Source organism: Astyanax mexicanus, chromosome 13 (genome assembly GCF_023375975.1).
Source record: "Astyanax mexicanus isolate ESR-SI-001 chromosome 13, AstMex3_surface, whole genome shotgun sequence".
In the NCBI taxonomy this organism is placed as follows: Eukaryota; Metazoa; Chordata; class Actinopteri; order Characiformes; family Acestrorhamphidae; genus Astyanax; species Astyanax mexicanus.
Genome location: NC_064420.1, coordinates 43992829 through 44019787, shown reverse-complemented (window position 1 = coordinate 44019787; position 26959 = coordinate 43992829). Strand labels below are relative to the sequence as shown.

The window sequence follows — 26959 nt, the reverse complement described above, 5'->3', positions numbered from 1 at the left end:
GCAGTCTCTCATTTGTGTACAGGTCTTTGGAGATGCAGGACTTAACCAGCCCTCAGCACACCGTCACCAGCAGCAACGACAGCAGCTCCAAACTCACTAACAACATCTCCACCAATGGAACGGGAGGTGAGAGACAGAAACAGGAAATGTACAGTATTTACTAAGATTGCATTAGAGCTTCTGCTCAGATTCATGTTGTATATACAGGGCTTTTACTATTTTATACATCTTATAATAGTAATAAAGGCTTGGAAATTTTTGTGGTGAGAAATTATTAATTTGCATAATTTGCGAGATATTAACATAAGAGCAGAAATCATATGGGGATGTAGTTTATTAAAGAGTTTCTAGGGTTGACTCTATCCTTAGCTCAAATTTGAAAAATGGGTGATGTATGGGTTTAGAGGCAGGACAGGAGGAAGAGCTAATTGGCTGAGCTGCAGCAGCAGCAGGGTGTCGCTGATAGCGGTGAGACGCAGATGGTTGGACGTCAGCAGGGGGGCGCTATTATTGATTAACTGATTTGCATATTGTAATGTGTCTGGGTACCAAAGTACATGGAAACATCATCCACAACTATAGCACAGCTCAACCTGAGAGGGCACTGCAGAGGCAGAAATGGCCGCAATAAATAGTTTTTAAAGTTTTAGGAAATGTTTATAAAATGTTTCAGCAGGACTGTATGTTTTATAACTACAAAGGAACACATTGCAGCTATTAAAGGAAAAAATATGGTTATAATTTAGATTTTTCTGCATTATGCTGCCTTTTTCAGTGTTATATGTTGGGTTTATTAAATGTCACACAGTGAAAGCAAGGCGTAGAGAACTTGCATTAGTTCAGGAAGTGTTTAAACATTCAGTTCCTTTTGTCTGGAGCTGACAATAAAGGTTGCATTGTTACATTTAATATGGGTTTTCTTTCTATTCATTGCTAGCATTTTTTAATCATACCAAAGTAAAGGCATGCATGTATGACAGAAGGCTTTGAGTGCAGGTCTGCAGAAAGTAGGTGGGTTTGTGGGTCCTGTGGCCATACAGCTCTGAAAAAAAATAAGACACCACCTAAAAAATGATGAATTTCTTGATTTTAATCAAATTATAATATAATCAAGAGGATGATGGAGCATCATAAGCCATCAAACCAAACTGAACTGCTTGAATTTTTGCACCAGGAGTGGCATAAAGTTATCCAAAAGCAGTGTGTAAGACTGGTGGAGGAAAACATGCCAAGATGCATAAAAACTGTGATTATAAACAGGGTTATTCCACAAAATATTAATTTCTGAACTCTTAAAACTTTATGAATATGAACTTGTTTTCTTTGCATTATTTGAGGTCTGAAAGCTCTGCATCTTTTTCAATTGGAATTTGGGAGAAATGTTTTCTGTAGTTTATATATATATATATCCCACAGTATGAAGTGAGATTATAACTTAAAGCTGGCTTATCAAAATCATGTTTTCCTAAATCAGTATAAAATTTCTGTTTTTTAAATGCATATGTGTATATTTTTGTTATAAGTCATATGTTTATTCACATGGAATGATGCTGTAAAATGTAATACTGTGTGGGTGCATCAGGAATGCCTAAAACACATTGCATCCTTAGTTTGGGTTATTTAAATGACTTTGGTTCATATTGTGTTTATACTTCAGATAAACCGCACCAAAATTATTTTACAAATATTTTGTTTTTAAAACTAAATAATCACAAGAATAATATTTTAACATTTTTCATTCTCTCTCTATCTTTCTTTCTCACTCTCTCTCACTGTCTCTCTTTCATTCTCTCACACTGTCTCTTACTGTCTTTCTCTCTCTCTCTCTCTCTCTCTCTCGCAGTCTTTTGTCTTTTATTCTTTCTCTTTCTGTCTCACCGTCTCTCTCTCTCTCTCTCCCTCTTTCTCTCACTGTCTCTCTTTTATTCTCTCTGTTTCAGTGTCTCTCTCTCTCTTACTGTCTCTCTCTCTTTTATTTTCCCTCTCTCTCACTGTCTCTCTCTCTCTCTTTGTCTTACTCTTTTACTCTCTCTCTCTGTCTCACTGTCTCTCTCTCTTACTTACTCTCTCTCTCTTTTTCTCTGTCTCTGCATTTTCTCTCTCACTTATTTCTCTGTCTTACTCTCTCTCTTTCTGTCTTTCCCTTTTTTCCCTCTTTCTCTCCCTCTGGAGAAAAATGTTAATTAAACACACCCTGAACAGTTCACTGATGATATGTCTAAAACTGTGTATGTGTGTGTGTGTGTGTGTGAGTGGGCAGCGCTGGTCTCATCTGGTTTTGACATGCTGGCTGAATGAAACAATAGAGGAACACAGAGAGGAAAAGAGAGCAGATCTCTGTAAATCATTCAGATTAGAGTCCAGCTAATGATTTTAACAGACACACACACACACACACACACACACTCTGCCAATACAATGACATATTCAACATTCTCCTCAGTCTACCTCATCAACTCACAGTCTAGTTCTAGTGAAGTACACACACACACACACACACACAACCACCCACATACACACACATGCAAGAACCCACTGCATTTGAGCGCTCATTCATCTTACTTAAGTGTACTTTCTCAGTGACCTGTGTGCACACACGTACATACACACACACACACACACCGAAGGCACATGACCTAAAACTTTTAACATTGCATTGGCTGTCAATTTTGTTTTTGGAAATATTGTGTTTGAGATAAATGGGTGTGTCTATAAATCTGAATTTCAGTTAATATAATCAAATATTAATGCTCTTATGGGGTTTTAGCATATCCATTTCCTAAGCTCTCCTGCAGGAATGGCAGTATTTACAGTTCCCCTCCTACACCTAGTTTTCTTTTTAGTTATTTTGTACCAAAATCCACATCAGCACACTTCATCTACTGCATTTATTCCATCTATAGCACCCAGAACTAGAGTAAACTAGAGCAAAAGGGGCTTCAGTACTTTGCTCAAGAGTTCCTTTAGCCACCTCCCACTTCCTGCCAGTCCAGAGGATAAAACCCACAATCTAGGAACCCAAGAATGAGTTTAAAATGAGTTTACAAAATAATCACAAAATGAAATATGAAAGATGTCATTAGCTGTAAATTTGGGAAAATATGCTTATTTTTGAGGCAAAAGTCATTTAACAAGGACACGACTTTAACCCTTGTGTGGTGTTCATATTTTTGTTACTCGTTTACTTTGTTACTTGTATTTAATTCAGCAAAATTAAGCAATTTTACACTAAAATGTGTTACACATGCTTGGTTAATATTTGCCCTTTACCTTTCTTATGTTACATTTCTTTTAAAAAGTGCTACTCTTTTTTTATTAGTTTTTTAATAAAATGTAAAAGAAAATGAATTTAACTCAAGATATGAGTAGAAAATTTGTTTAGTTTCAAATTTACAAATGAAGCAATGTTTATTAGTCCTTGGCGAAACATGTGTGTACAGTGTGTGTTTATCGAAAATGTGTTTTGATATATGTTTTTCACAAAAAATGAGACAATGCCAATGAGTTTGAGTTAGAAAAATTATTTTTTAGTATCATTTGATGAAAAATGAAAACGGGTCCCACAGACCCGAACACCAGACAAGGGTTAAGTGAGTTATCAAGCTCTTCATTCTGCCCCTTCTGCAAATACCCAGCTAACATTTTTTGATTAGTACAATCAACGTTTTCTAAATGTTACACTAGTGCTGGATGATATGATATGAAACATTCTATCATGATATTTATTAATTATGGTCGATAAGAAATAATTTTGATATCGATATGAACAGTATAAAAGCCACCACCCTTGGTGTACTTAAATACGCGCTGATAGAGCTGGGCGATACAGAAAAACATTATGTCAGAGTATTCAAAGATAATCTTATGATACACAGTATTTATAGTTGTTTAGCATGTCATTTTAATTAAAAGGATATTTTACACTCTCTGTAATGCAATCACACAACCTTAGGAACCTAAGTCTGCTTCTGTAACCTTTAGGTCACATGGTTTACTAAGTTTTATTGTATGTAATTTCATTTTATTTTAAGTTTATCGATATTATAAAGTCCTTATCTAATCAGTCTTTCATTAAATTAAATAAGTTTTTCTGCTGGTGGAGCTGAACTAATCCATATAGTGTGTGGAGTGCAGAGAGATGATCAGCACCTGAACCTGTGTCCTCCATTTTAATCCCAATTATTTTTTCAGTTTTATTTGAGATGCTGCAATAAAAGTAGAGTAACAAGGTTCTTAAAATATATATATATATATATCTGTTATTTAACTCTGTAAACCTGTGTTATTTAAAAAGTAAAAAACCTGTCCTGCATGTGTGTTGGTTCCTTTGTGCTTATGGTTATTGTTCTCCGTGATGTACTGACTCCGCCCCCTCCCTCAGGAGAGAACATGACAATTCTAAACACGGCTGATTGGCTGCTGGGCTGCAGCTCTCCGCCCACTGCCTCAAGTACGCAGGACTATGGTATACTGCATGTGTGTGTGGAGTGAATAAACCTGATCCCTCAGTATAATGGGGGTGTCCAGCTCTGGTTCAGCACAGTTCTGTGATTTCTCTGGACGAGCACAGCTGATTTAACTCACTGTGATTCACCAGGGTTAGTGGTGTGACTGAACTGTGCTGCAGTAGTGGAGATGAACCCCTGTGTTAGAGTGTGTTTAGGGTGTGCTGTGCTGTGCTGTGAATCGAAGGAGGAGGAGGAGGTGTATAAACACTGCTGGCTGTAATAATGTAGAGTTTGATATTTGAATTTTTGCATCGTGTTACTCTACCTTTATACCTTCATCGTGTTACTCTACCTTTATACCTTCATCGTGTTACTCTCCCCCTTCTTTATCATTCTTTTGCTCTTTCTCTCTATCACTTACTATTTCTTGCTCATTCACTTTCTCTCTCACTCTCTCTATCACTCTATGATTCTCTCCCCCTCTTTTTTCCTCTTTTTTAATATTTAGTATTTATTTTTCTTCCTTTATTCTTTTTCTCTTTCACTTTTCTATGTATTCATCTATATTTATTTTTTTTTCCTTCATTTTTTTCCGTTTTCTTTGCAACCATTTACTTTTTCTGTCTGTCTTTTGCTTTCTTTCTTTTTCTTTCCTTTTTTTCTTTCTTTCATTACTTCTTTCCTTATTCCTTTAATTATTTCTGTCTTATACACATTCTACCTCTTACTTTTCCTCACTTTTGCTTTTTTATTTTTATTAATTTTTCTCTCTCTTTTTTCTCTATTTCCTTTCTGTCTTTCTATCAATTTCATATTCTGTATCACTCCTTTTATGGTCACAGCCTTACTTTTCATTGCTTTTTACCCTACTTATCATTGTTTTTAATTCTCTCTCTTCCACCTTCTTAGTTTTTTCCTTCTCTCTCTTTTATACACATTTCCTCTTTCATACTTTCTCTCTATCACTTTCCAGTGCTCTCTCTATCTTTCTTTCACACACTTTCTTTTTCCTAGTTCTTTCCCTCTTCCTTGTTTACATTCCTTCATCTCACTCTCTTAATCGATCTTTCTGACATACTTTTCTCTCCTCTTTTTCTCTCCTACACTTCCTCTCAATCTCTTTTTCTCTCGTATGTACTTTTTTCTATCATTATTCTCTGTGTGTGTGTATCTCTTATTTGCATACCTTTTCATGGTTATTCTCTCCTGATTTTAATGGTTTTTGAATGATCTGAACTTTTATCATGTGTTTTTCTTACATAAAGCTCAAATAAGTTAAACTTTCTCTCTCTCTCTCTCTCTCTCTCTCTCTCTCTCTCTCTCACACTCTCCCCCTCTTTTTATCTCTTTATCTCTCAGTAAAGACTGAGCCTCTGAACAGCAGTGAAGCCGTCAGCACAGTAGGAGATACAGGGCTGGACACTTACACAGGGTCAGGTAAGATATCACGTACACACACACTAATACACACACACATACACACACGCACACACACAGAGAATACCTTGCGTAACCCTGCTGGAGAACTCGCTGAAAGCTCTGAGCCCTCAATCTTTGTACTGTCCTTGGGTTAACGTCATCAGGACAGCACTGACTCTTTATTTAGACACATTACATATACACACTCATACACACACACTCATATACACACACACACACGCGTACACACACATCAACACACACACAGATTCAGGAATTCTCCAACCATTTAGCCCCCCTGCAGAGAGAGCTGAGGCCCATACTCCAGCTGACAGAAGGGCCTGATGTCTCAATAGAGTCAGAGAAGAAGAATAGGGTGTGTGTATGTGTGTGTGAGAGAGAGAGAGAGAGCTTTGCATGGTTTCATATGTGAGTTTATTAGAAGAGTGTATGAATCTACCTGTCTCTTAGTGGGAGAGAAAATAAAATAAGCTTTATTTATGAAGTAGCTTCAAAATTTCTTTATTGAATAGATACATTTGAAGAAAGAAGAAGCAAATAGATGAGAGGAGAGAATAAAAGAGGAAAACAGAAAAAGAAAGAAGAGGGAAGTGAAGAGAAGAGATGATAACATGGAAAGAATTAAACAAATGAAAACAAGAGGCAAAAGACAAAAAAACAAGAGAAGAAGGGAGGAGATGTGAAAGAAGGGAGGAGATGTGAATAGGAGGATAAAAATATAGAGGAAGTAGAGGAGAGGTCAAAAGGGAAAAGAGAAAATCAGAGACAGAAGAAAAAGTGGAGAGGAAAGGAGAACAAGAAAGGAAGAGACTAAAGAAGATGAAAGGAGATGAAGGAGGAGTGAGAGGAAAGGAGGATAGGAGAAAAAACAGACAAAGGAAATGTGAATTGATGGAAAGAGTTTAAATAGGAGAAAAGAGGAAAGGAAAGAAGAAAGGAGGAAGAAAGAGCAGAGACGAATAACAAGAGAGGGGCAAGGGATATAAGAAAAGAAAAACAGCAGACAACAGTGAAGACAAGAAAAGAGAAGTGTGGAGAGGAGACAAAGGAAAGGAGAGAAGAGAAAGCATCATATGTAAAGAGGAGAAGAAGACAAAAAGAAAACAACATAATGAGAAAAAAATGTTGGAAAAGAGAAAAAATAGAAAGAACATGAGACAGAAAAGTAGATGAGAGAAGAGAAGTTAAAGGGGAAAAGAGAAGAGAAAAATAGATGTCTAAATGGTGATGAGAGAAATGAAGAGAAGAGAAAAAAAGAAGAGAGGAGAAAAAACATTTGAAAAGAAAAGGGCTGTTTGATGTGGACGGGTGTTGGGGATGTTTGATGTGGACGGGTGTTGGAGTGTTTGATGTGGACGGGTGTTGGAGTGTTTGATGTGTACGGGTGTTGGGGTTGTTTGATGTGGACGGTGTTGGGGATGTTTGATGTGGACGGGTGTTGGAGTGTTTGATGTGGACGGGTGTTGGGGTGTTTGATGTGGACGGGTGTTGGGGTTGTTTGATGTGGACGGGTGTTGGAGTGTTTGATGTGGACGGGTGTTGGAGTGTTTGATGTGGACAGGTGTTGGAGTGTTTGATGTAGACGGGTGTTGGAGTGTTTGATGTGGACAGGTGTTGAAGGAGTTTGATGTAGACGGGTGTTGGAGTGTTTGATGGGAACGGGTGTTGGGAGTGTTTGATGTAGACGGGTGTTGAGTGTTTGATGTAGGCAGGTGTTGGAGTGTTTGATGTGAGTGGGTGTTGGGGTGTTTGATGTGGACGGGTGTTGAGAGTGTTTGATGTGGACGGGTGTTGGAGTGTTTGATGTGGACGGGTGTTGGGGTTGTTTGATGTGGACGGGTGTTGGAGTGTTTGATGTGGACGGGTGTTGGAGTGTTTGATGTGGACGGGTGTTGGGGTTGTTTGATGTGGACGGGTGTTGGGGTGTTTGATGTGGACGGGTGTTGGAGTGTTTGATGTGGACGGGTGTTGGGGTTGTTTGATGTGGACGGGTGTTGGAGTGTTTGATGTGGACGGGTGTTGGAGTGTTTGATGTGGACGGGTGTTGGAGTGTTTGATGTAGACGGGTGTTGGAGTGTTTGATGTGGACAGGTGTTGAAGGAGTTTGATGTAGACGGGTGTTGGAGTGTTTGATGGGAACGGGTGTTGGGAGTGTTTGATGTAGACGGGTGTTGAGTGTTTGATGTAGGCAGGTGTTGGAGTGTTTGATGTGAGTGGGTGTTGGGGTGTTTGATGTGGACGGGTGTTGGAGTGTTTGATGTGGACGGGTGTTGAGAGTGTTTGATGTGGACGGGTGTTGGAGTGTTTGATGTGGATGGGTGTTGGGGTTGTTTGATGTGGACGGGTGTTGGAGTGTTTGATGTGGACGGGTGTTGGAGTGTTTGATGTGGACGGGTGTTGGGGTTGTTTGATGTGGACGGGTGTTGGGGATGTTTGATGTGGACGGGTGTTGGAGTGTTTGATGTGGACGGGTGTTGGGGTTGTTTGATGTGGACGGGTGTTGGAGTGTTTGATGTGGACGGGTGTTGGAGTGTTTGATGTGGACGGGTGTTGGAGTGTTTGATGTAGACGGGTGTTGGAGTGTTTGATGTGGACAGGTGTTGAAGGAGTTTGATGTAGACGGGTGTTGGAGTGTTTGATGGGAACGGGTGTTGGGAGTGTTTGATGTAGACGGGTGTTGAGTGTTTGATGTAGGCAGGTGTTGGAGTGTTTGATGTGAGTGGGTGTTGGGGTGTTTGATGTGGACGGGTGTTGGAGTGTTTGATGTGGACGGGTGTTGAGAGTGTTTGATGTGGACGGGTGTTGGAGTGTTTGATGTGGACGGGTGTTGGGGTTGTTTGATGTGGACGGGTGTTGGAGTGTTTGATGTGGACGGGTGTTGGAGTGTTTGATGTGGACGGGTGTTGGGGTTGTTTGATGTGGACGGGTGTTGGGGATGTTTGATGTGGACGGGTGTTGGAGTGTTTGATGTGGACGGGTGTTGGAGTGTTTGATGTGGACGGGTGTTAGGGGTGTTTGATGTGGACGGGTGTTGGAGTGTTTGATGTAGACGGGTGTTGGGGTGTTTGATGTGGACAGGGGGGGGGTTGTTTGATGTGTACGGGTGTTGGGGGTGTTTGATGTGTATGGGTATTGGGGTGTTTGATGTGGACGGGTGTTGGAGTGTTTGATGTGGACAGGTGTTGGAGTGTTTGATGTGGACGGGTGTTGGGAGTGTTTGATGTGGATGGGTGTTGGGAGTGTTTGATGTGGACGGGTGTTGGAGTGTTTGATGTGTATGGGTATTGGGGTGTTTGATGTGAACAGGTGTTGAAGTGTTTGATGTGGACGGGTGTTGGAGTGTTTAATGGGATGTGTGTTGGGGTCTTTGATGTGGACGGGTGTTGGGGTGTTTGATGTGGACGGGTGTTGGGAGTGTTTGATGTGGACGGGTGTTGGAGTGTTTGATGTGGACGGGTGTTGGGGGTGTTTGATGTGGACGGGTGTTGGAGTGTTTGATGTGGACGGGTGTTGGAGTGTTTGATGTGGACGGGTGTTAGGGGTGTTTGATGTGGACGGGTGTTGGAGTGTTTGATGTAGACGGGTGTTGGGGTGTTTGATGTGGACAGGGGGGGGTTGTTTGATGTGTACGGGTGTTTGGGGGTGTTTGATGTGTATGGGTATTGGGGTGTTTGATGTGGACGGGTGTTGGAGTGTTTGATGTGGACGGGTGTTGGGAGTGTTTGATGTGGATGGGTGTTGGGTGTGTTTGATGTCGACGGGTGTTGGAGTGTTTGATGTGTATGGGTATTGGGGTGTTTGATGTGAACAGGTGTTGAAGTGTTTGATGTGGACGGGTGTTGGAGTGTTTAATGGGATGTGTGTTGGGGTGTTTGATGTGGACGGGTGTTGGGGTGTTTGATGTGGACGGGTGTTGGGAGTGTTTGATGTGGACGGGTGTTGGAGTGTTTGATGTGGACGGGTGTTGGGGTTGTTTGATGTGGACGGGTGTTGGAGTGTTTGATGTGGACGGGTGTTGGGAGTGTTTGATGTGGACGGGTGTTGGAGTGTTTGATGTGGACGGGTGTTGGGGTTGTTTGATGTGGACGGGTGTTGGAGTGTTTGATGTGGACGGGTGTTGGAGTGTTTGATGTAGACGGGTGTTGGAGTGTTTGATGTGGACGGGTGTTGAAGGAGTTTGATGTAGACGGGTGTTGGAGTGTTTGATGGGAACCGGTGTTGGGAGTGTTTGATGTAGACGGGTGTTGAGTGTTTGATGTAGGCAGGTGTTGGAGTGTTTGATGTGAGCGGGTGTTGGGGTGTTTGATGTGGACGGGTGTTGGAGTTTTTATATGTGGACGGGTGTTGGACTGTTTGATGTAGATGGGTCCTGGGAGTGTTTGATGTAGGCGGGTGTTGCAGTGTTTGATGTAGACGGGTGTTGGAGTGTTTGATGTGGACAGGTGTTGAAGGAGTTTGATGTAGACGGGTGTTGGAGTGTTTGATGGGAACGGGTGTTGGGAGTTTTTGATGTAGACGGGTGTTGAGTGTTTGATGTAGGCAGGTGTTGGAGTGTTTGATGTGAGTGGGTGTTGGAGTGTTTGATGTGGACGGGTGTTGGAGTGTTTGATGTGGACGGGTGTTGGGAGTGTTTGATGTGGATGGGTGTTGGGAGTGTTTGATGTGGACGGGTGTTGGAGTGTTTGATGTATATGGGTATTGGGGTGTTTGATGTGAACAGGTGTTGAAGTGTTTGATGTGGACGGGTGTTGGGAGTGTTTGATGTGGACGGGTGTTGGAGTGTTTAATGGGATGTGTGTTGGGGTGTTTGATGTGGACGGGTGTTGGGGTGTTTGATGTGGACGGGTGTTGGGAGTGTTTGATGTGGACGGGTGTTGGAGTGTTTGATGTGGACGGGTGTTGGGGTTGTTTGATGTGGACGGGTGTTGGAGTGTTTGATGTGGACGGGTGTTGGGGGTGTTTGATGTGGACGGGTGTTGGAGTGTTTGATGTGGACGGGTGTTGGAGTGTTTGATGGGAACGGGTGTTGGGAGTGTTTGATGTGGACGGGTGTTGGAGTGTTTGATGTGGACGGGTGTTGAGAGTGTTTGATGTGGACAGGTGTTGAGAGTGTTTGATGTGGATGGGTGTTGGAGTGTTTGATGTGGATGGGTGTTGGAGTGTTTGATGTGGATGGATGTTGGGGTGTTTGATGTGGACGGGTGTTGGGAGTGTTTGATGTGGACGGGTGTTGGAGTGTTTGATGTGGACGGGTGTTGGAGTGTTTGATGTAGACGGGTGTTGGAGTGTTTGATGTGGACGGGTGTTGGAGTGTTTGATGTAGACGGGTGTTGGAGTGTTTGATGTGGACGGGTGTTGGAGTGTTTGATGTAGACGGGTGTTGGAGTTTTTGATTGGATGGGAAGTTCCTGTTATTTTTTTCCTCTTCTTTACTGAATGAGGTCCAGCTGTTTCACAGCACAACATTTCTGTAAACTGTCACTCACAATTTGTGTGAGTGTGTGTGTGTGTGTATGTGTGTGTTGGGGGGGGGTTACAGCTCTTGGCAGATGCTCCCTTAGAATAAGACTCCCTTAGAATAAGATGTACATTCTCTTTTATAGTTTGAGGATCTAGTAAAGAGAAAAGTGAAGCAGATGATAAATGACACATGTTTAGTTTTTCTGTGTAGCTAGTGTGTGTGAGTGTGTGTGTGTGTGTGTGTGTGTCTGTGTCAAAAATGATTTATGGACCTAAACTGATACCACTCAATATATTATTTTTTATGTGCAGTTATAACCAGCAGCGGATTCAGCCCTCGGCCTGCGCACCAGTATTCACCACCACTCTACCCATCAAAGTAAGGCATGAATGCACACACACACACACACACACACTCTTCCGTTCAATCACATCAGTTTTTCATGTTCTCTATTGAATGTTTTAACATCATCATATGTTTCACTGACAGGCCTTACCCCCACATTCTGTCCACGCCTGTGGCTCCGCCCATGTCCCCTTATAACGGCCAATCCCAGTTCAGCAGTATGCAGCAGTCCACGGTGTACACACCATACTCCCAAACCACGCAACCCTATGGCCTCTCCACTTATGGTACCACTTCTTCTTTTTATATGTATATATATATTTATCTGTGTATCTAAATGGTGTGGTGTGCACATAAAACACATGTTTTGGCTGCACTCACATATAACTCATTATAAATTAGATACACTTGTTTTTGTATGTGCTTTACATTTGGACACTGATTGGTGTTTCAAGATTTACAATCTATAGGCATTCTAATTATGTTTCTAGTTATACCTAGTGTGTTCATATGCTGAAAAAACTGGATATCTGCTATCAGTCTAAAATTCCTGTATCTTTATGTCAGATTGTTGCAAAGTGCTTAAAGGTCATCCTCAGGTCTATATTTCCAGCAGATTTGGGGGTGATGTTACCAGGGATAAAGACAGAAGGGGGTCTAACCCAGACCCAGTCCACCCTCCAGTCAGGGCTCAGCTACAGTCCTGGTTTCACCACCCCTCAGCCCGGACAAACAGCCTACTCACCCTACCAGATGCCAGGTAATCAGGCCCATATCTATCATATAGCTCAGTGGATTTCAATCCTGGTCCTGACCCCCTGCCATACACACTTTAGTGTTCTTCTTCTTTAGGTCTTCTATGATATATTCACTGATTTACACGTGACACTGTAGATCAACAAATGGAAAATGCCTGCATAACCTCAGAAATGGAATGTCCCATAAATGACTAGTAGCTTGTAAATTCTCACGCACAAGATAACACCCCATAACTTATACTGGTGTGGACACTCCCATGTCATCCCCTAAGGTAACGTGGATAGGGACATGATTAGTTTGTGCAGACAATTACAAACAGTTCAGTATAACAGCCCTGTCCAACAGTGTGCAGTTAGTAGTATGTATACCTGAAATTTGGTGGACAGTAGTAACTTTAAAGTAGGGCTGCACAATATTGGGAAAAAAATGTATATAGCCCATGACTTCGCCAACCCCGCTCTCAAAACCCAAGGAAAACAGCAAAACAATACTAATCGACCCTTTAATCAGTCATTAAAATGGCTTTTTAAAAAGTAAATAAGAGCGTTTTTTTCTGGGATTAAAAGTGTGAATTCAGCTGTAACTGGAAATATCTGCGCTGCAAAACTGTGCTGGACTGAGGTGCACAGCTTTCCACACGTGCGCTTACAAGCACATGCCCAACCATGTGGATGAAGGCCATGCGGTTACCTTGTACCCCTCCCCTTCGCGCTTCTCAGGCAGCAGCAGCCTGTCACTCACACAGACACAGAGACAGCGCTGTGTATCTACTTCTTGTGTCAAGAATCAAAACATTGCAACATGACGTGTTTGATTGAATTGCCTTGAATTGAAGTTACATTGCTCGTCCTGTGATGTGACTATTGCGATGACGATGCTTAAACGATGTATCGTGCAGCCCTACTTTAAAAGTCAACAAAAGCAGGTACAGTTAATCCCCACAGTCATCACACAGCCCAAGTCCTGACGCCATGAAAAGTAAGGAAATGTTGATCATTAAGATCGGCCAACAGAGTCAATATAATCTAATGCTCCTTTCTCCAGATGTTCCTCTTTGGGAATCGCTTTGTAACAGTCTCTCTCTCTCTCTCTCTCTCACTCTCTGTCCTCTCTCACTCTTTCCAGCATCAGGGTTTACAACTTCCCCCGGCCTCTACACCTCCAGCAACTCTGTCTCCAATCCAGCCAACTTCAGCACACAACAGGTACTGTTAATGCCAGAGCACCCTGACCCCACAAACACAAACTAACACAAACACAGCTGTGTGTTTATTGGATACCTTAGAATGCTGTGTTTCTCCATCACTTCCCCACATAAATCACATGGAATATCTGGATTACCACATTTACTCATATATACTATTTTGAATCCCTTTCCCTCATTTACACTGTTTTTTACTTCACATTGATTGGTTCTTTCACCGAATTTGTTCTGTTTATCAACTCTTCCATCATGGCCTGTACCATCATCATCTCTACCATCATAACACAAAAAAACACATTGACACTATTGGGAATGTTCTTCTCATTCACACTGTCGTCAAATGTACAGTGATTCACACTGGTTCATTTACTACATTGATTCTTTCTCTACACACAAATTACTGGTTGTTGGTGTTTGCTAGGGGAATGATGGATCAGTGCTATAGTTTACTTACAATAAAAACACCACATTTTCATTTTTTGGAATGCCCTCCCCATTCACACTATTAACTGATTCACATTGATTGACAGTTTTTTTTACTTCATTAGTCTTGTATCTTTGCACAGATATCTGTTTATTAATGTTTGTTGAGGAATGATGGATGAGTGTGTTGTAGCAGGTACCATCACCAACTCTCTCACTATTTAGATTATTATCTCTTATGCACACTGTTTTCAATTCCCATTGATTCACACTGGATTATGCACTTTATTGGATCAGTATCGATACACACAGATAACTGCTTGTCAATGATTTTTGGGATTGATGGGTCAGATTGACGTCATGGTTTTCTCCCTGAAAAAAACTGCTTTCATTGTGCAGATACTTCTGAAGCTACTGAATTTTTGATGACTAGTTTATATTACAAGATTTATAGATGAATTGTATAGTTTTTGGTTCAGTTAAATCTCACAGCCTTTATAGGTCACATTTAAATTGTAAGTAACCCAAGTCTTTACCTACACACTTATATCGGCTTAATACTGTTTAAATTGATTGATTGATGGTTCTGTGAGTCATGGCCTGAACCATCACCATCCATTACCACCTATACCATTTAAAATAAAAGCACCTTAACTATTTGGAATATTCCAAATCCCCCTGGTCACACTGTTTACGATTCACGTTGATTTAGACTGATTAGTTTGTTCATTTGTTCTTTATTTACCCACAGAGATGTTCATTGATGGTCAGTATGCCATTGTCTTCACTGTCCAACACTGTTATGTCACTGTTGGATCAACAGACACCACAGTCGCCATCATGTATCTAATAAACACTTATTCTCACAGTAAAAACATTTGTTCTTAGACATTTTGTCAGAGGAAAGAGCTAAACTTTATTCACATTCCCTAAATGAACCTGCTTTGTAAACAAAAGAGGAGTGTGGGAAGTTCTGACCATGGTTAAAATAAAGGAGTGAGCGTTCTACAGACGAATGAATGGATGATAGAAGGCAAAAAAAGGAAAGCCGTTTTCCTGAGAGCATTTTTACTACACCATTCATGTGCTCTGAGACTGACTTAGTGACAGTTTTAGAGGCATCTCCTCTAAAAATCTCCATCTGTGTGTGTGTGGGTGAAGAACACTCACAGATAGAGAAGAACCGAGGGATTCATAAAATCCTCCCGTCAAATACTCTCTCTGTGCTCCAGCCAAGGACCAACCAAGTCTTCTCTCTCGCTCTCTTTTTACTCGTATTCTCTCTGGGAAAAGTCGCCTTCACTGTGCTTCTTGTTTCAAATGCTGCCAGAACAGTGAGGCCAGAAATGACACTAACGTTTAACAGATTCTGTGGTGACCCGTTCACATTAAAAACCTAAAGCTGAATTCTGTTTTTTGGTTTAATTCGATTTGACAGCATTCACAGCTCACATTCAGGTTGTGAGTGACCCAAATAATCAACTACTATTCCAGTTAGCATCGCACATGTGAGGCCTGTATGTGGAGCCCACCAGAAAGTTGTCCACAGGTTCTGTGTTGGCTCCACATATGAATGTCAGCGACTGACGATATATTGAGTATTGAAGAATGAAACTATTGTGATATGTGTGTATAGTTTTGGCAATGTATAATGATAATATTATATCATGATATGCCCTGTAATTCCCACCCCCACCTAACCCACATTCCACCTATGTGAACCCCACATGAGATTGTGAGGCCACTATGATCGGGAGATTGCTGGTTCAAATCCCGGTCATGCAGCTTGTCATCAGCTGCCAGAGTCCTGAGAGAGCCAATTCGCCTTATTCTTTCTAAGTGGGTAGATGGTGCTCTTTTTCTTCATCACACATAAGGTGATGTCAATCAGCACAAGGCGTCTGTGAACTGATGTATCAGAACCGAGTCGCTGCGCTTTTTTCTCAGAGCGTGTTGGAAACTAGGAAATGCAGTACAAAGAGAGTTGAATTGAATTGAATTGAATTGAATTCACAAGCTGAGATGAAATAGGAGTAACTAAAACTAAAAAGTAGGCTATTTTTAAAATGTAAGAAGTAAAAAAGTACAGTAAACACTAATTACTTCAGTAAAATATAGATAACTACTTAGAATTCAACTTCAGTAAGGTAAGGAAGTATTTGTACTTAGTTACTTGACACCTCTGTAAAAGAGCCAAATGTGAATTATTTGAACCCACAGTCTGTGTTGATAATGATTAATTGTGCAGTAACTTATGAATAGAATTAATGTTATTTTGTTCTTTGTTTTTTTTTATTCTATAGGAGTATCCATCATACACAGCGTTTGGGCAGAATCAGTATGCTCAGTATTACTCCGCCTCATCATACGGCTCCTATATGACATCCAACAGCACACTGGATAACACAGGCTCCACCTCCAACTATCAGCTGCAAGAACCCACCCCCGTTATAACAGGACAGGCTCCTGAACTGCACCCAGGTGAGTTCTGCAAAAGATGTCATTGAGACACTGATAATAATCATTATAGGGGTACAGGGGTTTCTTCTGAAATGGACCAATTCTATTTGGGTGATTTATAAAAAACCTGTGTTTGTATCAAGTCCATCCAAATGCACCATTTTTTACAGATACTGTAGCTATAGATGTAAGCTAGAATTATGTCTGTATACACCTGCACTCATTCGTTTATTATCTCAAAAACACATAGTCAATTTCAAATCAGTACAGCTTTAGCCTCAACAGAAACACCAGCATCTGTTTTCACGTATGTTATAAACATGCATCAAGCCTCCAGTGACTGAAGGATGTGTGTTACCTTTGTTTAGGTGAGTTTGAGGCGGGCCAGAGTCCATCCACACCCATAAAAGAGCTGGAGGACAGGACGTGCCGAGGAGGCGGAGCTAAAACAAGGGGGCGAGGGAGGAAAAACAACCCCTCTCCACCTCCTGACAGTGACCTGGAGGTATACACACACACACACACACACACACACACATATAGATGCATTGTGATGGTAAAATGTCATTGCTGTCCCATAAAAACCTGTTTTACTGTTTTAAAAGCTTCAATTTATCATATAATTTAAACATGGTGTAGGGAACAACAGCTTGAGTTTTGACTGGATAAAATAAAACAGCTGAAGATACAAGGTTTTGAGTGACAGGAAAGATATTTATTGGTCAAGCTCATAATTAGGTGTATTCATATAAATGTATGGTTGAACCTGAAACCAAGTAAAGTATGAGAATGCTTAATAGCAAACCCATAATAAAACACTTGGTCATCAGTCGCCACCGAAAATTGATTTAGTCTTAGCCATAATCTGGAATTATCACACTAACAGTTTATGAATGCAAAACGCATCTATCTTATCTAAAGGCCTGTAGCTTACATTCTTCTTGCGTTTTATGTTTCTTCCTGAAGTCCACTTCTAACATTTGGGTGTGTTTATTTTTCCTATATTTGACACTATACAAGGGGTGTTGAGTGGTCCAGCATTCTAAAGCACTGCCACTATGATTGAGAGATCCCTGGTTTGAATCCTGATTATGCAGCTTGCCGTCGGCTAGAGAGAATAAGCACAATTGGCCTTGCTCTCTCTGGGTGGGTAGATGGCGCTCTCTCCCCTCATCACTCCAAAGGGTGATGTTGATCAGCACAAGACTGCATCTGTGAGCTGATGTATCAGAACCGAGTCGCTGCACTTTCCTCCAAGTGCACTGTGATGCTATTTGACAATGCTGCATCAGCAGCTGTTCGAAAAGAGGCGGTGCCTGACTTCACATGTGTCGGAGGAGGCATGTGCTGGGGTTGGACAATTGGCCTAGCTAAATTGGGAAAAGATTAGAAATAAATCCATACAAAAAACAATAATATACTGTATTATCCTTATTTTAAATGCAGCCCAAGTTGAAACACTAAAAACGTCCGCAAAAAAGTGGGTGGGGCTAAACTGTGGTAGGCTGAATCGGTGGATACATTTATACATATGTTTACAGCTTAGGTTACAGTACATACAGATAATTCTTTAACCAATTTTGCAGGTTAGTAAATTGTAGTAAATTATTGGTCAGTTTGGGACATTGTTCTCTGGATAATCTCATGATAATCAGTCTCTGTGGCTGCTGGGTTATAAGACAGTATGTGTGTGTCTATCTGCTTACAGAGAGTCTTTGTTTGGGATCTGGATGAGACCATTATTGTGTTCCACTCACTTCTCACTGGGTCTTACGCACAGAAATATGGCAAGGTATGCTCTCTCTCTGTCTCTTTCTCTTTTCTGTCCTTTTTTCTTCCTCTTACCCTCTTTCTGTCCCTTTTGTTCTCTCTCAATAAAATAAAATGTAGAAAAAATGTTTTAAAAAAATAAGAGACTACTTAAAATTATACATTTATTTGATTTTACTGAATTTAAAACCTCTGGAATGTAATTAAGAGGAAGATGGATGATCACAAGCCATCAAACCAAACTGAAGTGCTTGAATTTTTGCACCAGGAGTGCAGGCATAAAGTTATCCAAAAGCAGTGTGTAAGACTGGTGGAGAACATGCCAAGATGCATGAAGCCAATGGCTATGAACTTGTTTTCTTTGCATCTTTTTTGTTTTTTCAGCCATTTCTCATTTTCTGCAAATAAATGCTCTAAATGACAATATTTTTATTTGGAATTTGGGAGAAATGTTGCCCGTAACTGAAGTGGTCTCTTATTTTTTTCCAGTGCTGTATATGTATAGAGCCACACTTTTATAGACCCCAAAATAGAACCCTGTGGGATACCACAAAATACATTAAACAAAATAATTCACAGTAGTTTCTGCATTAATGATTATTTACGAATAAATATTATAAAGTCAAGATTGAGAGGGTTCATTCTTATTCTAGCTTTTTCATTTTCAGTCTTTTGTCTGTAGTAACTGGACGTGGTGACGGCCTGTCTTGATGGAGAACGTGTTTGTTTTTGTTGTTTTAAACATTTCAGCAGTTTCAGCTCCTGGAAGTGTGTGTGTGTGTGTGTGTGTTTGTGTGTGTGTGTGTGTGTGTGTGTGTGTGTGTGTGTGTTTGTGTAAGGCAGACCCTGCTCCCTGTGCACGGATAAGGTTAGCTTGGTTCTGTGGTGAGCAGCCACAGTAGAAGTGTGAAGCGTCAGTCCTCTTTTCGCACCTTCGCTCGTTTCTTGTCGTTGGTTCTGTGAGAGATATGGAGACAGCTGCATCTATTCCCAGCTGAGGGGCTATTTCTGACAGTGCTGTGACGAGCAAGACCCCCGATCTTAGGCACTCCGTCAGAGGGAGAGCCAAACTGACTTCACTCTCTCTCTCTCTCTCACACACACACACACACACACACATGCAGATAGATATGTTTGGGCAGAGGAACACACTTGCATCCACTTAGAATGTGCTAGAGCTTATACAGTATAGTCTAACCGTATGTTTATTGTAATGTCTGTGTGTGTATTCAGTATAGAGTTGTATAGAGTTAAAAACTAAAATTGATCAACTGCATTAATTCTAATATATGTGAAATAGTTTAAACTGCAGGTGTTAAACGTCAGAATAAATATTAGGTGTGTATAAGGAGTGTAGATGTGTATGTATATATGTGTGTGTGTGTGTGTGTGTGTGTGTGACAGTGAGGAGTGAGCGAGAAGTCAGAAAGGCTGTGTGTGTGTGAATATACACACAGTATTTTCTATTCTGGCTCCCCACTTCCAGCCAATCAGAACACAAGGCAGCCAACTCACATGTGATGATTTTTACAGCTGAGAATCTGTACAGCTTCTCTCTCTCCTGCCCCCCCTCGCTCTATTTCTTCCTTTTTGCCCCCCTTCTCTAAGCACTGCTGATCTGCTCCTCCGTTCCCCTTCTTTATTTTTTTTTTTACATATGTGTGTGTGTGTGTGGGAGTGAGAGTGGGCTGATGGGCTGAAACAAGTGCTGGGCGTCTGTCATCGTCTGCTTAAACTGGCAGACATAGCAGTCTGGGGATGGAGAAGAAGCTGGAGACTATGTACAGGAAATTTGTGTGGGTGTGTGCATATGAGTGTGTGTGTGTGTGCGTAGAATGTGTGTGTGTGTGTGTGTGTGTGTAAATGACAGACCTGTTTGAGACCAGGATTATGAACCGTAAACACTCCTAGGCCTTCTAAGTAGTTTCTCATCATCCTGGCCATGGAGAAACTAAATACAGCTCCTCTGTGGTGAGGCTGATGATGGTGATGATGGTGCTGATGATGATGGTTATGGATGGGTAATATGATAATGTGCTATTGTTATTGTGTTAAATGACATCACTGTATATCACATGCTTTTATATAACTTAACTAATATCAAGGCAAGAAACATTATACAGTACAGGCCAAAATTTTTCAATGCCTACAAAGACTATTTACATTGTAGATTCTCACTGAAGGCATCAAAACTATAAATGAACACATGTGGAGTTTTATGTACTTAACAAAAAATGTGAAATAACAAAAAAAAAAAAATATATATATATATATATATATATATATATATATATTATATATATATATAGAGGTCCAGTGACTGTGGAAGTCAGGTCATTTTTTGTTAAGTACATAAAACTCCACATGTGTTCATTCGTAGTTTTGATGCTTCAGTGAGAATCTACAATGTAAATAGTCATGAAAATAAATAAAACGCCTTAAAAAAGAGAAGGTGTGTCCAAACTGTTGGCCTGTACTGTATATTGTATATGATATATTGTAATAATGTGTAAAAATACACCATCATTATTCTTTACCTCATTTAATTGGGACACTGAATTTAAAGTACCGTATTTTTCGTACTATAAAGTGCACCGGATTATAATGTGCACTGGATTATAAAGAGCATTAAGCAACACTACAAAGGATGCCTACATTGAAGTGAGCAAGGTTGTCGTAATGGTTTCCTCCTAATGGGGAAGCTGGGGGAAGCACCTAAGTTTATTTAACTGTTTATTTAAACCATTTGGATGAGTAAAGTGCTTCCGTTTATTTACAGTAATCTTAGATTTCGAATATTTTGTCCAAGAGGGATGTAAATGCCGCCCGATATCGCTAAACTGAGGAACCCTGAGTGTTACGGTAACCCAGGGCGCTATCAACTAGCCGTTTGACCTACGTAGCTTGTTTGTTTTACATGTTAAACACATAGACTACAGTCCAATATACTCTTCTCTAAATAGCTGGGGCTGCGGTTAGGAGCTAATGCTAATGCTGCTGCACCCAGCCTTAGTGCTGGAGTGGCTCTACTCTCTTTAACACCTGACCGGTAGAATTCATACACCGGATTATAAGACGCACTGATGATTTTTGGGAAAATTAAAGGATTTTAAATGCGCCTCATAGTCTGAAAATATCTTAACTAATTGACTGCTTAACCAATTAACTGTGTTTATTACTGTTTATTACTATTTGTGACCCTAATTGTGAAGTCTTACCCAATCATTACTACTGACTGTGCTGTCCACTGTGGGTGGTTATGCCTTATGTGACATATTTCTGGTACACTCGTGACACTGTTGGGTCAAGGAATGTTAAATATCACAATTAAATAAATAAATATTTCAGAAAGTTAGATCATCCATCTGCAACCACAATCAGACCTCACTCCAGCTCTCAGAAGTAAGCACACTGGCCCATATTCAGATTCACTCACACGATAACAACTTAAAACATAAAAAGTATACAATGTACATATTGATATCACTTGACTTTTGGCATGTTATTGTATTTTTCTTGCCTAAAACCTTTGCAAAATCCTGTATTTATCTGAAGTCTTTTAATCTTTTAATTATCCTTTGGCCACAGTACCCTGTGGTAAAAGCACTGCTGCAGTAGTCACAGTCTCTAATAGTAATGATAATATATAATGATGTTTTGGCAGGATGCTCCTATGGCAGTGACGCTGGGTTTGAGAATGGAGGAGATGATCTTTAACCTCGCAGACACACATCTCTTCTTTAATGACTTGGAGGTAAGCCCTACTTTCCTCTCCTCATCTGTCCTAATATATTCTGTAATAAATGATTTCTTGTGTTTATTGCATAATTCTGTGATCTGTTATCTCTGATTTGGCAAAATAGATGATGTAAACCTAGACATACAGTACCATTTAAACGTTTAAACACACCTTAAATTCAGTGGTTTTTCATTATCCTAAAATGTTCTGCATCATACTCTAATACTAAAGTCATCCAAACTATGAAGAAAAACATGAAATTATTTAGTTAACAAAAGAATGTTGAACCAGAATACGTTTTATATTTTAGATTCTTCAGAGTAGCATCTATTCCTTAGATGACAGCTTTACACATCTTGGCTGGATTTTCTTAGTCAGCTTTATGAGGTGGAGTCACCTGACCTGGAATTCAAACTTTCAGTTAACAGCTGTGCCTCATCAAGAGTTAAATACTTAAATTTCTTGCCGTTTGAGAGCATCAGTTGTAAAGTTGTGAAGAGGTAGAGTTACAGGTATACAGTGAGTAGCTCGATGTAAGTAATATTAAGAGTAAAATTATGACAAGAACTACTCAACTAAGTAAAAAAAATATTTTAAGAAATATAGGTCAGTCTTTTTACAAAAAATTATCCTCACCTGCAGTCACAAAGACCATCAAAATATTATGATGGAACTGGCTCTCATCAGGACCACCCCAGGAAAGGAAGAGCATAAGTTACCTTTGTTGTACAGAATATGTTCCTCAGAGTTATCAGCCTCAGAAACCTGCAAGTTAACAAACAGCTCCCCGAATAAGATAACATAAAAGTTTCACAGAATATTTTGGTTTGTTTAACATTTCTAAGTTACTACATGATTCCTTATGTGTTTATTTATAGTCTGGATGACAATAATACTCATTTACTATGTAGAAAAAAATACAAAAATAAAAATGTTGAATAAGAAGATGTGTACAAAGTATTGGGACACCTGCTCGTTCGTTGTTTTGTCCAAATGTGGGTTATTTAAAAAAATAGTTTATCCTGCTTTTGTTGGAGTAACTGTCTCTACTGTACAGAGAAGACTTTCCAATAAAGTTTAAAGTATTGCTGTGAGGATCTAATTGCATTCATCTAAGATCATGATGTTGAAGTAACACCCCATGCACAGTTCCACTGCTCCACAGCTCAATGCTGGAGAATTTGTATCCCTTTTGCCCACACCTGACATTAGGGATGGCCCCAACAGGTTCATATTTATCTGCTCGAGAGAATCAAGGAATAAATACATTCATTAAAAGGTGTATCCACAAACATATTAGCATGTAATATATAATGTATATGCTGTATGTGTGCATTTGTTTGATGTTATGTTGCCCCCTGGTGGATTTGGATGGGAAAACAAATCATTGGTGGCAGCCGCTGGTGACATAAGTGTGTATATGTGTGTGTGTGTTCATTACAGGAATGTGATCAAGTACACATTGATGACGTGTCATCAGATGATAATGGACAGGACCTTAGGTGAGTCATGCATTAGCTGTAACTGTAGCATGTTTATTTGTTGCTGTCACTCTTACAGGACTGGAAAGATCACCATAAGATCAGAATTATGCAGATGTCCCACTAACCTCGAACATATTCTACCATCAAAGATGTGGGGTATAAGAGGTCAAACTTATAGTATTTTCATTAGTGCTGTCGTTTAAAAATTATAATCTCTTAATCTGCTGAAAAAAGGTTTTAGGGAGAAAGTTAGTATCCAACATGAAAAAGCTCAGTCACAGAAGCCCTAATGGAGAAAAAGTGAACCACAGCTGCCATAGTGCAGCTCTCAGCTCAAACAGCAAAACATCTACTTTAAAACACAATTTTAGCAGATAAACAGGTAAATTACCTGTTTAGGAGAGGGAAAATTGCTAAATTATGTTCACATAAATAGAAGCTGTGTGTGTGTACATGCAAGAAAAAGAAAGAGAAGCAGAAGCATGAGAAGAAGAGGGAGGGGTAAGAGAGCGAGAGTTAGTTATGAGATTTAATCCATATTTCAACACAAATAAATAGTCATCTATCTTCTGAACTCAGCAGTAGTGACTCTGTGTTTATACTGCTAAATAAAACTATTAGGTTAGTACGTTACTAGGCTCTGTAAAAAGAGTGAATAATGGGAGAAGGTTGGGGCTAAACTTGGTCAAATATATATTAACTCCTTAAAATTCCTAGATTAATCACAATCTTTAATGCATATACATTGACAGCACTAATTGTCATTACTGTGAGCTACATTTACATCGTAGATCCACTATAGATTTTAAGAAACTTCAGAAACCAAACGTCTTGACCAGTTGACTAAATTTGAGGGAAATTGTGTAAATGTGATATTTTGTTAAACGATTCCTGTTAAGAGTTTAGATCGGGCCCAAAACATTCTGCCCGACCCGACCTTCCCCATGAACTGTCATTGTATACCGAGCCCAATTTAAACACAACATTTTTTTAGTAACTAGAGCGTCAATACTGAGTTCTTTAAAAAAAATTGGGCTGTTTGAATGAGTGAAATCTGTTCAGAATGAGCAGAATTAATTAGCAATTCAGCACTAAAGAAGCACAGACCTATTATTTAAGGAAAATGTTTATTAAGAACAGCTACACACAGCGCTGCCCGTCATGTGCATAATGCAAATGAATGAGCACTCCAGAGATGCGTGATTATAACATTATAACATAACTTGTGCAGCTTTTTTCCAATCTCGGTTTGGCCATCGAGTCGGGCTAAGGCAGATAATGTAAACTCTATTCCTGTTATTTTAATATTTAATTCCTCTTACTTGTCGTAGTATTTCTAGCTCCTAAGCTACAGATAATCACACTGACCCTGCTCTGTTATCTCTCTTATCTCTGTTTGTTTCTCCTCTCATCACTGTGGATATTTTAAACATGATTGTTATTGTTATTATCAACAGTACTTACAGTTTTGCCACTGATGGCTTCCATGCAGCTGCGACTAGTGCCAGCCTCTGCTTAGCAACCGGCGTCAGGGGAGGCGTGGACTGGATGAGGAAGCTGGCCTTCCGCTACAGAAGAGTGAAGGAGTTGTATTGCACGTATAAAAACAATGTGGGGGGTAAGCTTCCACGCCTGACCTTTACACACACACTTCCTCCATGTCCATGCGACAGAGTGACAGGCGGCCATTCATTTCCTATGGAAGTGGCAAGCGGAACTGAAATTAATTATGACTCGTTATAGTGACATTGTACACCAATTGGCCGAACAAATGATTCTGACCGATGACAGACAGAGTCTTCTCTGTGAACATTTGATTCCTACTGTACTTTATTTATTTATTTATTTATATAATGCATATTTTTTCCTCAATCCTAAACTCGGCACAGCACCACCCACCCTTGCACATTTTCATAAATAAGAAGCTTTGCTTTTATCTAATGGCTTACAGCACCACAACCCCCAATACACACTTAGAAGGAATTCATTCAGTATAATATATAATAGTATAATATAGTTAGATAGCTGTGGTGTCGTTATGCTGAAGAGACTGTAGTTGAATCTGATAGGGTTAACTTTTAGATTAGCACCAGCTTTTACCCTATTGTATGTGTTGCATTTAGCGTCATATCTCTGTCTATATTGAGATGAATGTATGTACATTTAGGGGACATAAATATAGAGGTAAGACTGTTATGTAACAGTCCGGTTTGGTGGGGGTTATAATCCTGTGAGCTATAAGCAACAGTAGTCTTGTAGCTCCAATGTTGGGTCTTTAAATATTTGCTTCAGTTTTTCTTGATTTCCATGTGTTTCAGGGCTCCTAGGGCCAGCCAAGAGAGAGGCGTGGCTCCAACTTAGGGCAGAGGTTGAGGCTCTCACAGACTCATGGCTCACAACTGCACTCAAGTCCCTGTCAATCATCAGTTCCAGGTTTGAGCACTAATCTTATATAGTGTATTTCATGTTTTATATCCACTAATAGAATGACAGTGTGTAGAGATTTTGTCTGTTTCTGTTGTTTGTCAGGAGTAACTGTGTGAATGTCTTGGTGACTACGACACAGTTAATACCAGCTCTTGCTAAAGTGCTGCTGTACAGCCTGGGCTCTGCGTTTCCTATCGAGAACATCTACAGTGCAACCAAAATAGGTGAGTCTTTAAGAAATAGACAGAACCACAGTTTCATACAGCACTTTAAAGGGCCCATTTATCACATTTTCTTGTTTTTTTAATTTTCCCCTCGAAAAAATCACTTATAAAATGGAGCTAATGTGTAGCTTACACACTGACTGATTCTCCACTAGGGGATGATGCTAGTACTCAAATTGCTTTTGATGCTTCACATTAATGATACTGCGTGTCAGTCCTTAGTCTAATGGTTACTGTGACATAAACCTTTACAACACACAGGACAGGGGTGTAACGGCATGTGTATTCATACCAGCTTGTCACAGCACACTCTAAAAAACAGAGGTACGATATGAGTACTTTTTTTGTACTCAAAGTTACACTCTTCATAACTGTACACTCAAAGGTATAATATTGGGCTTAACAGGGTCAGATTTGTTCCCTCTGAAGTACAAAGTAGTTTCTAACAGCAATAAGTACAGATTTGTACCATTTTTACTGCAATGCCCTGCTAACTGGCCTCCCGGCCTGTGTAGTAAAACCACTCCAAATGATCCAGAACGCAGCAGCACGTCTGGTCTTCAACCAACCAAAACGGGCACATGTCACCCCGCTGCTCATTGAGCTCCACTGGCTACCAGTTGATGCTCGCATCACATTCAAAACTCTTACAATCGCCTACAAGGTGATGACAGAACAGGCTCCTTCCTACCTGCACTCACTCCTGAAGGCTTACGCTACCTCCCGGCCGCAGCGCTCCTCCAATGAACGTCGCCTCGCTTTACGAAACAAACAT

At 40.2% G+C, this 26959-nt stretch overlaps 1 protein-coding gene across 8 annotated transcripts in view; it reads left to right on the top strand.

Moving 5' to 3' along the window:
- The window catches only part of eya4 (EYA transcriptional coactivator and phosphatase 4), a 162166-nt gene that overhangs the window by 126426 nt on the left and 8781 nt on the right, over nucleotides 1-26959 (top strand). For 5 of the 8 annotated variants that reach the window (XM_049462773.1, XM_049462772.1, XM_049462774.1 and 2 more), the window contains 15 exons: nucleotides 23-126; nucleotides 4382-4450; nucleotides 5808-5885; nucleotides 11661-11727; nucleotides 11839-11981; nucleotides 12308-12454; nucleotides 13579-13658; nucleotides 16384-16561; nucleotides 16909-17045; nucleotides 18249-18332; nucleotides 21975-22064; nucleotides 23493-23551; nucleotides 24991-25151; nucleotides 25852-25966; nucleotides 26063-26184. In XM_049462773.1, coding sequence (XP_049318730.1) covers nucleotides 23-126; nucleotides 4382-4450; nucleotides 5808-5885; nucleotides 11661-11727; nucleotides 11839-11981; nucleotides 12308-12454; nucleotides 13579-13658; nucleotides 16384-16561; nucleotides 16909-17045; nucleotides 18249-18332; nucleotides 21975-22064; nucleotides 23493-23551; nucleotides 24991-25151; nucleotides 25852-25966; nucleotides 26063-26184 — 1634 coding nt within the window. The remainder of the gene's footprint in view (nucleotides 1-22; nucleotides 127-4381; nucleotides 4451-5807; nucleotides 5886-11660; nucleotides 11728-11838; nucleotides 11982-12307; nucleotides 12455-13578; nucleotides 13659-16383; nucleotides 16562-16908; nucleotides 17046-18248; nucleotides 18333-21974; nucleotides 22065-23492; nucleotides 23552-24990; nucleotides 25152-25851; nucleotides 25967-26062; nucleotides 26185-26959) is intronic. The other 3 variants (XM_022676849.2, XM_022676848.2, XM_022676850.2) reach the window with 2 other exon arrangements.